Source organism: Morone saxatilis, unplaced genomic scaffold, assembly GCF_004916995.1.
Source record: "Morone saxatilis isolate NCDOM2014 unplaced genomic scaffold, NCSU_SB_2.0 Contig11, whole genome shotgun sequence".
In the NCBI taxonomy this organism is placed as follows: domain Eukaryota; kingdom Metazoa; phylum Chordata; class Actinopteri; family Moronidae; genus Morone; species Morone saxatilis.
Window position 1 is genome coordinate 16,847,708 of NW_023339663.1, and position 13,577 is coordinate 16,861,284.

At 39.6% G+C, this 13,577-nt stretch overlaps 1 protein-coding gene across 2 annotated transcripts; it reads right to left on the minus strand.

The window, feature by feature from the left end:
* Window positions 1-1,777: 1,777 nt before the first annotated feature.
* On the minus strand, window positions 1,778-13,278 carry ppfibp2a (PPFIA binding protein 2a; the record flags this gene model as incomplete). 2 transcript variants are annotated; one of them, XM_035682362.1, is given in 19 exon segments in its annotated part: window positions 1,778-2,632; window positions 2,725-2,913; window positions 3,024-3,149; window positions 3,562-3,684; window positions 3,845-3,933; window positions 4,215-4,326; window positions 4,542-4,692; window positions 4,948-5,076; window positions 5,779-5,920; window positions 6,791-6,929; window positions 7,154-7,214; window positions 7,300-7,376; window positions 7,461-7,585; window positions 7,748-7,826; window positions 8,492-8,553; window positions 9,400-9,511; window positions 10,818-10,910; window positions 11,242-11,538; window positions 13,147-13,278. In XM_035682362.1, coding segments are annotated over 19 exon segments (2,460 nt in total), but the record flags the coding sequence as incomplete, so codon positions are not given.
* Between the last annotated feature and the right edge of the window lie 299 nt (window positions 13,279-13,577).

Genomic DNA, 13,577 nt, shown 5'->3' on the forward strand with positions numbered 1-13,577 from the left:
GATACCCATGTTCCAATCTGTCCAACTGAAAGTGTAATTACAAATGTAGTAATGCAGTCCAACAGGCGACATGCAGTTGTAGTAAACTGAGGGCCAAGGCAGTGTCACTGAATCAAAATAGCAATCTTACCCCTCACTGACAAATACCTACAGTACAAAAAGGGAAAATTAAACAATAATGCAAAGTGGGTGAAAGAAAAACAATCTTTTTTCTGTCTAAATACTTCAGTGCACCTCACTGAGTCAATTGTGAATGTTCTGGGCTGGTAGTCTTCATGGCATATCAACAGGCAACACTGACATCTGCTGGTTAAAAATAAGCATTCATTTGAAGAAAACCAACAAACATCACTTTGTGTCACCACTTTCCAAATGTGTATGCTGCCTTTTATCATATATATCAGATACTTCCTAGTCATTAAGAAAAAACATTCATATATGTATTTCAGACTTCTATATTTAATATTCTAATCCTCATTTCTGCAGCCGTCTAATTTCCATTTAACATGGATCAATTGAGTAGTGTTACACACTTATCAGCAGGACTAATTTATTTATGAACCTGTCATTTGTAATCATTGATCAGGATGTTTTCCGTTAGGAAACTAATGATATGCAGAGGTAAAAGATTCCCTAATTATTGTGTTTGGTCTAATTGAGGCTGTGTGCTTCTGCAAGAGGGTTCAGAGGTGAGCTGACTGTTGCACTGTCTGCCACATTGACATGCCAACAGAATCCTAGTAGATTCACTAGGACTGACATTGGTGGAAAACACTCCCAGACAGTGTCATTTCTAAAGACTTTGTTTCATTACAGCATTAAGTGGAACATTCCTACCACTGCTGGTTCTGTCTTATTTGGCAAATACAGTAACCGCAAAACAATTATAATACGGTGGCATTAGATGAAGTGGATAAACCTAATCAGGGCAATTATGTCTGCTATGTTTCATTTGGCCTTTGAGCTACAATATGTTAAGAGAGGCCATATCACCACTGGACCCTGCTCACTACCAAAAAGAAAACACAGCACTTAGTTGCAGTTGACCAATGAAATTGCTAAAATAAAAAAATTAAACTAGGTCTGAGTCTTATATGAGTTTTTAGGGGTATTTCCTGAAAACAATCTAAAGAAGTATGTTATTTAAAGCACTATGGTCTTTTTATATAAACAAACCACTAAAAATCTTTCTAGGATCAACAACATTCACTGGACAATGACTGTCTATAACTGCCTCTATATAAACTGGCCCCTAAACACCAGATTATATTTAAATCAAAGCTCACCAACAAGAGGATCTCTCTGATTGTTTGATGATTATTACTAAATCACCAAACAAATAGAACCAGGATCCATTTCAGTCTTGTCAGCTGTACTTAAAGGTCTTCCACCTTGAAGAATCTGGACTGGTACAGATAAAAAAGTACAACAACAGTGGAGTGTCAAGTGTCCTTTCATATATAATTGTTTGACCAGTAGTGGGCAGTCTTGGATCAACTGCCCATGCAAGAAAAGATTCATCTTAAGGAAGTGATGTCACCCTAAAACATTAAAGGTTCTTGCACCACACAAAACTATCTCTCTGACTATAATCAAATACACTGCACCTATGCTAATAATTAAGACAACACTTAAACTTGAAAACTACATATATTTCATACTGACATAAGTGCAGTGTGCTATAATTTAGCTCACATTTAAGCTGTTCAGAGACAATAGTAAGCATTTAGGCACCAGAAGGCAGCAAACATTTTTGTTTTGATGAAGACTAAAAACAAGATTTTTTACCTGATGTTTATTATATTATTGCATATTCACAATGATTTTATGAAACAAGGCAAACAAACATTTGGGTAAGAGAATCCTAAAGTATAACAACAAGCCTAATTTGAAGGTGCAGAAGAGTAAGTGTACCATAAGGGAATCAAAATGATTTATTTTTAATAGATTTTTTTGTCAGTCATACAGAACATGAATTAATTAAAGTAATTATGAATTATTATTCTGTACAGTCAATACAGATATATAATAAGAAAAAGGTCATTAATATTCTAACTAAAGTTTAGATACAAAATGGTCGGTAAAATGCATTGTTGTAAAGCAAGAGTATAAGCTTTGGAAACCAACTGTATAAGGAATGCAGAGAGCAGCTTTCATAAAACAGTTCACACAATGTCACCATTCATCAGAATTTTAGATGAACTTTGTTAAAGCAACATTGAATAAAAATACATTAACAACAATTAACATCACCTGCTAAACACAGCATCTTTGCAGCCCATCCAGCAAATCATCACATGGATTCATCTTAGGTATATTTCTGCATTAGGATTTCCACTGATTCACAAAGTCAGTGAGTGAGACGGGAGTGTAGTGGAGAGGGTGGAATTTCCTACTGTATTTTTTTAAATTAGGGTTTTGGGCCATTAGCCTGAGCTTTTATCCCCATCAGCTCCCGCCTCTCAGGTTGTCTGTCCAAGTTGGGGCTGAGGCCCCTGAGTGCTGCAGAGGGCAAGCGAGAAACCCCATTCACCGTCAGTGCTCCACTGTCTATTGGGCAGATATAGTCTGCAGATTCATCAGGTTTCCTCTTTCTGAGGTGACTGAATTGGGTGAATCCCAGCTTCTTTGGCTGAAAACACAGAGAAGTCCAACCCATTAACAAATCATTTGGATTTTATGCTGCAACAACCACAGGAAATTTAGATAAGATTGGGCTCTCACCTTTACTTTAGCTGTGGTAGTGAGTGGCACATGGCCTGTGGCATTGCCATACTCTCTCTTCTCCTGTGTGGCCTGAGTCCCCACCAGGGCAGAGAAGGCGGTGGCGAGGTGGCGGCGGAGCAAAGTCTTCTGTGGAGGAATATTTAACAGCAGGGCCAAAGTCTCTGAGCTGAAGCGAGGCTCCAGGATCTGTGGAAGAGCATATTGACAGCAGATGGCATGTAATTCAAGCAAGTGCTGCCAGTATGACTTGAAAAACGTGCAGAAAAACTCAGAATTTGCAGTACACAATCACTTACAATCAGCCCACCATGAACACCACTGCCCCGTAGATTAGGAGCATACTCAGCTAGATCCACTGCTCTTAGCCACTCCATCACGCGATGGTTAGACCACTGAACCACCTCTGAGGGAGAGGGTTGTCTCTGAAGAAGTTAAAAATAAAAATATGAATTGCCATTATACCTCCTTCCATCTCATTCATAACTGTTTGCCGCTTCTTCTAAATACATTAGAAGTGGGCAGAATGAGGCTTAAACAGCACCAGGAAGCAGTTGCATGAAAGGAAAAATGCTCTTTGTTTGAAAGCATTTAATACCTGTCTGTCGCCATCTTGTGGGCAACCGATGTGATTACATCTGTTACCATTTTAAAGCAGTATCTCAGTCAAACACTTCTCATAAAAAGTACTTGAGTTTGAATGCCTGTAATGTGTTACACTCTCTCAGGTCTGAGTGTTAACATTTCGAATTTAAACACAAAATGTAGCAAAACATTAAACTGCTACATACAACTCACAATTTCAACTTCCACAAACTCCTTTCCATCTTGGCTTACCTCTTCTCCTGGCCTACGCCGAAGACAGTTGGGGTTGAACTTGTTGGCATGAAGGACATGGATGGCACATTTAATACTGAGATGGTGAAGCTGGCTGGTGACCTTTAGAGTCAAGAGGTCATTCTGAGTGAACAACAAAAGCACAGCATTGAACTTTGTGAAAAGCATACAGATTCATACCATTGTTTAATTTCATGTACATGAAATGAAATTTAAATAAATGTATTTTCCAGGCCTCCAATTCAATAGAACATGTTACAGTACATTCAGCATTACGTCTTACCACTGTGAGGTATTGTATCATTCGACCATCTACTCGTGCTTCATGGAACTGGTCTTTATATTGAGGCAAACCAATATCATCCAACCAGCCTAAAGGAGTAAAAATCAGACATTTATTCATTTCACCCTCAAACCTTTAATGCTGATACACGTATCATCAGTAAAAACATGTTCACTGTAACTGCTCAGTTATGATACAGTTCCTGGTTTTGAATGCTGGCCTGTATTTGCATCCTATTCAAATATATTTACATCTCACATTACATTTCTTTGTTTGGGATGAAAAGTCCCACTCTCTATTTGTAGATGTGATTCAAATGAGAACATTCAGCATGTGAAGTTGAAAATATTCCATGTAGAACGAGTCTTACGGGTGACCCAGATGTAGTCCAGCTCTGATGATTTCTCTATAACTTTAGTGGTGAATGCATTCAGAGCAAGTTGCAGCTTCTTCCTGTGCAGTGGATTCTTCATACCCATCTCCTAAGGTCAGAAAGGACTGTTTGTCACAGTGAAACTAAAAACTATGGGTATCATATCATATATTAACATCATGCAATTTAATTTTCCCTGATAAACCCCTTTATGTTTCCATTTCTCTCAGATCTAACACTTGAATACAAATTTATAAATGCACAATCACTGAATTGTTTTGTTCAGTTTAAAATGTCATTAGCTGTCCTGTTTTATTATCTGACCTTCTCAAAATCCTGAGGTGTAGCAGACAGCAGTGTCTGTCCATTTTCGACCCACTGTCTGGTGAGATTGACATATTGGCCCAGTCCATAGTCCTCTAGCCAGCCACACACCTGCCCCTTGGTCCACTGGCTGAATGGAATATTCAAATCACTGAAATATAAAAGCACAAATCAGATAATTAATGTATTGATTTATTGCAATTATTCAAAATGGTCATCTTAATACATAAATCACACTATGCATTTACACAAAGCTTAGAGCCTCTAGAGTGTTTAGGAAATGGTGGAGGTGGGGATGAGGCAGGAGAACCAATCTACATTATATTAAAGCATTCATTCATATACAGTACTCCATTCTGTAGGAGTACTGGACTACAAGGTTAGGTAAAGGCACACTGAGTTCTACCGTGCAGAGTCATAAGATTCAGGGGTCCGGGTCAGTCTGGGTCCTGCTGTTGCGCGCAGTCCCCCTCTTCTAAACTGACCGGCATCTGGATCTGCTGCCTGGAGCCCTCCAGACTGGGTTCTTCGAAGTCTGTATGGATGAGGGTAAACTCTCTGGATTAAGACGCTGGAAACTACTTTCATTCTCAAAGTAATATAATAATGGATTTTTCATAATATATTATACAATATATTTACTTTATTGTTGCTAAAAGTAAATGGATACAATAGGCTATAATAGATTAATAATAAGATAAAAGAAGATAAAAGTTATAATATTAAATACTTAAAATGATTGTTGTCTTTCAATACTGAAAGTACAATATATTAATGATATTATATAAAAAACATAAAAAAATATTAATTATGTACTTACAGAAGGAGTATTTAATATATGCATACATTTTCTTTGCGTCACATAAACATGTTATTGATACACAATATATTTAATATAAACCATATCTTATTAAGACAGTACATATTTATACATTTTCTAATAAAAAAAATCTGAATTAACCACCACACACTGGAATTACTTTACTGTGGTTTATTTAAGAGCAAACAACGCATCTCGCTTGCAGCTTCCTTAGGTTTGTTGAGCAAACAGTAAAGTCATTTCACTTTGCGGTGGTTAATTTAAATTTGTCCTACATGGTACTGCGACCTACCAGCACCTGACTGTTGTTGGCAGTTCATGTGGAGTTTTGTTGACAAGTTACATATATTTTAACGTTACCCTTTTTTCTGTGTTGGTGTGTATTGTTGATGTATCAATGTGTTTTCACACACTCACTTTCCCCAGAGTCTCTTGAAACTCCTGTTATTCTTCATGTACTCTGGTGAGCCCACAGCTCGCTGGCCAGGCTGTGTATTTACTCCAGAATGAAGCGGGGAATTATCGCTCGAAGTGCTCTCATCAACTTTCTCCGACTTTCCTTTAAGAGGTTACAAAAAACACAGTAAGTGTAATATTACTTAGTGCAAATATGGTTCAAATTGTATTTATATAATGTAGAGGGCTACCTAAATTTTACAGATGCATTTGATTAGTTTAAAATGGCAGTATACTTAAAATAGAGTTAATTAGAGCAGACATAGCCTCAATGTAATCTTGCCAAATAAAAAGGCATTTCAATTATGGCATTTTTGTAAAGATTAGATTGTCTGAAATTTCCTGTAGTTGAATCATTGTTAAAGACCAAATTTTGATGATGACTGAGTAGAAATAGTACCAAACAGAACATTAAGAGCTAAGTGGTGCCCGTGTGGTGGTGAGCCTTTTCACAGTGCTCCATTCAGGAGAGAAAACACAGGTTATAGACCATTGATTTCAACAAATAATCATCGCTTAATGTCCCATGAACAGGAAGCAGTTTAAGGTAAATTTTACAAGGTGTGAGCGTTATTATATAGGCTGCAGTCAGTCACCATTCTACAGCAGAACACTGCCGAGAGAAATCAGGGTTGGGCTCAAGTTAAAACTGGTTAGTGAAGCTGAGGAAGGGTGGAGCTGGGATGAATGTGGTCAATCAGAGCAAGAGAGGGTGTGTTTGGTAAGAAAGTCTATCCCATGATCCATCTGTTCTGTCAGGAGCCTCTGCAATTATAGCTGTGATCAAAGGTCGCCTGGTCAAAGCAGAGTGGTTCGCTCCAAATATGAATACTGCCTTTGCTTATGGGAATGACTGGCCTCATGGCTATTTCACAGAAAAAGGAGGTCTGATCCTATACCAGGGGTTATTCCTGCACACTACCCATCATGTCATAAATAACATCATGTGTAGAGTTAATATGCCTGGATTTACTTTGGCTGGAGTCTCCATCTTCGCTCCCATCTGGAGACCTTTCACTCTGGATTTCACTGCTGCTGTCTCCGATCCCATTCTGCTCTGACAGAGAGGAATTCACAGGCAGTGTCTGACTTCTGGTGTCACCCAGACCACTCTGGATAAACCACACACAGATACAAATATAAAAGAACTCATGAACTTTAAATATACTGCATGTACAAAACACTGCAATGTTCATACAATTCTGAGTTATCTTATGCATCATTCATGTAAGAAACAGTATAGTAGCTTGTATAACAATTCAAGAATGGAAGCATTTAGGAGTGAGTATACGCATAAATGCCTAATTCTTTGATTTGTATGATGATCCCAAAATACCTTTTGTAAAGGTCCATTTGTTAGGTCATTCATGCTACTTGATAAAGTCTGTGGTTCTGTTCTGAGAAGATAAAAGCACAGTCATCCCAGTTAATTCCAACTATGAGATACTGGAGTCGTCCATTGAGAAAAAGTTGCTTCACTACCTGGAATCGCTGTCTTTCTGGACTGACGACAGAGATGTTTGCTGGGAGGAAGAACTGTTTGTGGAAACATGTGATACCTGTGATGGGCAAAAAATAAATCAAGTTCATGCAAACAAAAAACTTGAACCAGTATGAGACTGGCTGAAATAGTTTGTACCCACTTCAGACTTGACATCCTCAGATTTTGCACTGGCAGAGTCAGTGTTCTTCATCAGTCCGTGCTCTTCTTCCTCGCTGCTACTTGACTGAGTCCTGCCATTTGATAATGAACGAACAGCAGGTGGAGCTAAAGCAACAAAGAGAAAAAAGATCTGTTCCTAGACTCAAGCAGAGGCATGCGTTTCTCTTAAAGAAGGAAATGTGGTGGCTTTCATTATGCTCAAACGTTGATGGCAACATAAAATAAATGTTGCGAGGGAAGGATAAGTGGAGTGAATAAGCTGATTACCTTGTCTTGCGCTGTGACTGACCTCTCTGAATTGCCTGCACTGATTCAGGAGCAGAGTGAGCTCTTCAATACGTCGGTCCTGTTCAAGGCCAACAAAACCCAATTAAGATGTTTATCTAAGGTTAGGATACACACATATGGACTATGCTTCACTATGTTATTGACCGATATGCCACACAAAAGTCTCTCTCTTCTACCATATGGCCTTTACATCAAAGGAGTGGATAAGGAGGGGATTGACACAGGCCTGGATGGATCTTAGTTGTGGTAACCAGCTGCGTGGAGTGTGTGTTTTTTGAAGTGGTGCCCATGCCTGGTTTTGCCATGGTTCTCTTAATGCAGCTCACTCCAAAATTAGGCTTGGCAGGTCGAGGCCTACTTAAGTGTGGCTTTGCCTGAAATGGCTCGCCTTGGGTGTGTGTACGTGTGTGTCTTCACTAGTGAGCCACATGTAGGCCCGTGTCTGTAAGTCTTTAAAGTCCAAGATTCTCGGGGAGGGAGGAGAATACAAAAGCCCCTCTGTACTATAAATGGTCTGAGGGCGGCACCTCTGAGAAATGACAACATCTAAAAACAGTTTCCTTCTAACCTTTTAAACGGCAGTGATGATAGCACTTCTATATACAAGCCAGTAAGGCACACTTTATTGTAGTACACTGATGACAACACACACGCAGCTGTATACTGCATAATCATATACAGATGTGCTGACCAGAAAGAGATTCCAGATCACCGGTAACTTACCTTTTCATCATTGGCAGCTACCAGTGATTTCATACCACTCCTAAGCTTCTGCAGTTCCTGATCTATAAAGATAAACCCCACACTGATTATTAATATCGATAGGCAGCTGCTCATGTCATATAAATTAGTGTTTTAAAAAGACACATAGTGGCATGTGATTATTTACAGAGAAAGGAAATGAAAAAAGACATGCTAACATAACATCCGAACTTTTGTGTCATGTAAACTATGTATTCTGAGATTCAGCCAAGCCTTTTTTTATCCACCAATCATAGCTTTAGCCATGTCAGCTTTTACATATATGGGCCCACAGTCAATAGACTTTGTAACAACTGCAGGCATACAGGCAGCAATGCTGGAGAGTGACAGTGCCTATACTAAGCAAGGGTCTATCTATTAAGAACAAACAAGACATTATACTTTCAGGAATCCGAATAAATTACTAAGATTGAAGCCAAAAGGAAGAGAGATAGAGCATCATGTAATTTTGGAAACCTGTTGGTGATTGTCAATGCTGCCGCTCAGAGCAGAAGGAAACAAAACATAATAAAATAAAGAGACTGGAGTCTGGAGAGAGGAAAGAAATGAAAGATCAAAAGTAGACATGGCCCGTGGGTTTAAAATTATTTTCATTAAGTACCATTCAGGCTTACATTTGGTGTTTAGCCTCTTCCTGTACATCTCCTCTGAGAGAGAGAGAGACAGAGAACCATGATGCGACAGTGTATTAAGGGCCAATACAGATTTTTCCCACAGCTTTTGGAAGTTGCAAGTCAATAAATGCAAAAAAACATTAGTCATTAACTCAGTCATTAACTGTGTCACCTATCAGGCTGGGTAACCCTGTCAGAGTGAGAGTCTGCTGTTGGCAGGCTGGTCGACGGCTTGGAGCTGGGTGCTTTGCTTACCTCTCTCTGAGCTCTCAGGGGATAGAGAGGGTCTGGCCAGCAGCTGAGTGTGCAAGCTCTCGATCTCAGCGTTCTTACTGAGCAGAAGCTGCTGAAGACTGCTGATCTCTGCCTGTTGGTGCCACATAGTGAGGGATCTTAGTGGAAAGCACATGCAGTTATGCACAAATGTACTGTATGTGCCAAACATATTTCCGTTAGCTAAAAGCACCTTTATATTAACAGAAACAAGACATGTACAGGCATCTTAATTCAAAGTACTAGCGCGTGTCCTCACTTGAAACCCAAATGTTGTAAGATATTGATGCTTTTTTTCCACCACTATCTATATACAAAACACCCACAACAAAGCACACAAATGTTTCTTCTCTGAATTTTAGAGAACCAAGTTTGGAGTCTGGAGTTTATAGTTTGTTTTGAAGTAAGTGACAGAGTATAAGGGAAAAACAGATGGCAATAAAGTTAAGTTCAGGCTGATCTATTTGCCAGTGTGTTCTGTCTGTATGTTGTGTAGAAGAAAGTGAATTTTTTTTGTCTCATATACCACATCATACCCCCGTTTTACTTCCCACTAATTTGTTTTAAAAGGGAGAGTAAGATACATACACTCACACATAAAAGCATTCTCTATAACTCAGTATCTGCTATATCAACATCTGCAGTCAATTATTCTAGTGTGTATTAAGATTTCCTGGTTTGATTAAAAAATATTTGTCTAACAATATGCTACCAGTAACCAGATCTAAACTAAGAATAACAAGATATTTCCTGCCAAATTAGTAGTATTTGTTCATTTTGTAAATCTGGGTAACATCCAGTTGATGGAGAGCTGCCAATAGGATATTTGGTGCTTTTAAATGTCAACATATTAAACCTTTTTTCCCTGTATAATTCTGATGTCAATCATGTTGTGACTGTCGGTTGGCCAAACAGCACTTACAGGAGTTGCATGGGATTAAAGGTGAAGTAGGAGATCTGTCTTTTAAAATCAAACTACAGCACAATGAGATATGTTTAATGCACAGGCAGCTGTTGTACCTGAAGGGAAAGACAGCAAGAAAGATTGAGAGAGATGATGAAATAATGGGAGGGATAATCCAATCTCTAAGAAGTTTTAATGCCGTGGGATCAGGCCAAAGTATACAAGGAGACAAGACATTAAATAACGACTAAGCCATCATTAAACCTATTTCTACAGTAGTTTAAAATAGAAGGTAAAATAGTTCTCAGACTTCTTAAGAAAACATAGGTGTCCGTGAATGAGAGAGTGTGTGCAAGACAGAATGACTCACTTAACTGGCTGGAACATCGGATTGGACAGCATTTAGGAAAGTTGGATGGACAGTTAGCAGTGGAATTTGGGCACTGATGGTGTATTGCAAACTCTAGACACCATGAAATTAAGAACTTTCTTTTACCTTGGTTGCTTTGAGTTTCTTCTCGTACTGTAACTTCTGATCCTCCAGGTGCTCCACTTTGTCCTTAAGAATCCTGAGCTCCTTAATTAATCCCTAAAACAGAACGCACAAGAACATTTAGCTGGTTTAAATATTCCAATGATGTTAGTAAATCTGCACATTACTCTTTCATAACACGCAACATTAAATGACATGAAATGCACCTTTTAGTGCTGTCACACACTGATTCTTAACAGATCAATGCAATTAGCTTTGTTGTTTTTCCAAACAAACTGAACAAGTTGCACATGGCAAGTGAACACTGCTGAGGATATTGGGCGGGTGCTTGTTTCATTTGCATCTGAATTTAAAGATTACACACACTAAAGTTAGACAATCCATGCTGAACACAACATTAGAAGTCATGCTGACGGCCTGTGCCTACACTTTCTCCTCCACAGTGGTTTTGCCGTTCTGCATCTGAGCTACCCTCTTCCAGGCTGTGTGTGTTCCCATCAGGTCCATCTGGAGCCTCATCTAGTTTGTGCGTCACCCTTGAGGTTCTGTCAGAGGATGGCCCAGGTTTTGAGGCCGGGCCCTCAGTGGACTCAGTAGGGCACGCCACTGGAGAGCTGCTGTCAGCCGGGTTCTCCAAGGCCTTTTTCTCCTGGATCTTGCTATTGATCTCTTTCTGAAACCTACACATCTGCTCCTGCAGCTCACTAATGAAATTCACTACACTCTGTCAGATGCAGTGGGGGAAAAAGAAATTAGAGGAATGTTTAGAAAGAGAAGAGGATATACTGTACAATACGGTATATCTGTGTTTGTGTATGAATACATTGTGTAAGAAGTGATCTTTTAAAACAGCTTTTCCTTCTACCTCATGTATGTGGTCTTGAGTCTGCATACATAAATATGATAGTGATCCTATGTTAGAGGAAGAGGGGTGATTGAGTTTGCCATCTTTTAGAGGTGATCCGTGCCCATGTTCCTTCAGAAAGAGTATAAACAGCAGGCGAGCTATGCTCGGACTGTGGACAGAGGAAGTGTCACTTGGGGTCCAGTACAGCGGATATGACAGATGATATTGAGTGCCTCCATGGCTAAATTTAACTATGGCTTTACTGGCTCCACAGCAAGGAGGCTTCCACGTGTGTGTGTGTGTGTGTGTGTGTGTGTGGTGTGTGTTTGTGTGTGTGTGTGTGTGCAAACATGCATCTGTGTGGACATGTTTGTGTAGTAGAGGCAGCACGTGGGAGGCCAGTAAAGTGTTCAAAGCTGATTTTTTCCTGTTCTCTTTAAGTCCAAGCAGCTGTTGTAGGGAAAGTTGGGTTGGTGCACATGATGAAAGCAGGATTAAGAAGTGCTGAAACATGTCTACTGTCTACTAAAACACACCTACAGTATGCCATTTCTTTAAGTAATAAGTAATTTATTCACATTTTCATTTTGTTTATAGCTGTCAAATGTTTTTGGGAACATGCCTCCAGTTAGGAACAGGGTCCTTTTTCCAAATGGCCAAGTCAACCTGTATCCACCACCACAAGCAAAATTCTCTGGGCTGAAGCCTACACACACTCATATTTGGCCCGCCATCCATCATGCCAGCTCCGCTATGCCTGAACTCTTTTAACCTGAGGACACAAAGGCTCTTTGACCAGCAGTGTTTTGACAGTAACTACATACATTACAGTATCCTGTCTGGTAGTAGCGCTGCTTTCCCTGCATCCCCTTTCTCCAACTCATATGTGCCACTGAATGCCCAGGATGTCTGCTGGTAACCTAACACATCGGTCTTAAGCAAATACATGATTCAGTTTAAACTGACAAAATATTTAAACCCCTTGGAGACTTTTTTCCTGTACACTTTGCCCAGGAACAACAGAGCCAGGGTTTGGGTAAATGTTCCCTTCCATCCGTCCAGAAAGTGTTTATGGTCTTCCATAAAATCAGCAGCTGACTTTAAGGTTAGATCCATCAGAACACAAGGCAGATTTTTTATTTTAACTAAACTAATTCCCACTTGCAAACAGTCGGAACAGTTGGATATGAGGCATTTACACTCATATAGATATATATCTGCTAATCAAAAATATGAAATTGAATTGCAAAACTAGTCAAGATGGACATTTTTGATAGCTAACACTTGAGAAACTATGGTTCTTACTAATGAAAAGCAAGTAAATAAAGTCTAACTAGTGATATGCTACAACAAGGCAACCTTGTTTTCATGGAGCTTTAAATTAGTTCTGACAAACAACAAAACCATATCTACTGCCCATACTGTACTTTACATGAAAAAATAAAACCTTGCTGATCACAAGGGATAGGCATGTTACTGCCCTACCTCTGCTTTGTGCTGCCTTTCAGCCCCATGGCCCTGTTTTCCCTCCATGTCTGCAAGCTTTATTTTCAGGTAGGACACCTCCCCCATAAGACTCAGCTTCTGGTTCTCCAGTGACGTCCTATGCAGGAGCTCCTGTCATCAAAAACATAGAATAAGAGCATGAAGCAACACATACAGATACAATGGTACATTAATAAACTATCCCTTCTATGACACACAATGCTCAGTACTTACTGAACAAAGGCAACATTAAGTATAAGGCAGAGCACGCTTCTAGTTCCGTAATGACAGTCCCCTCAGACAAACCCACTGGTTTCAGACGCTGTTTCAGGGGCTAAATATACACAACCCATGACCACTATTTATAATGCCTATTTCACAGCTCACTCAAAGTACACAGCGGGGGGGGGGGGGGGGGGGGGGGGGGGGGG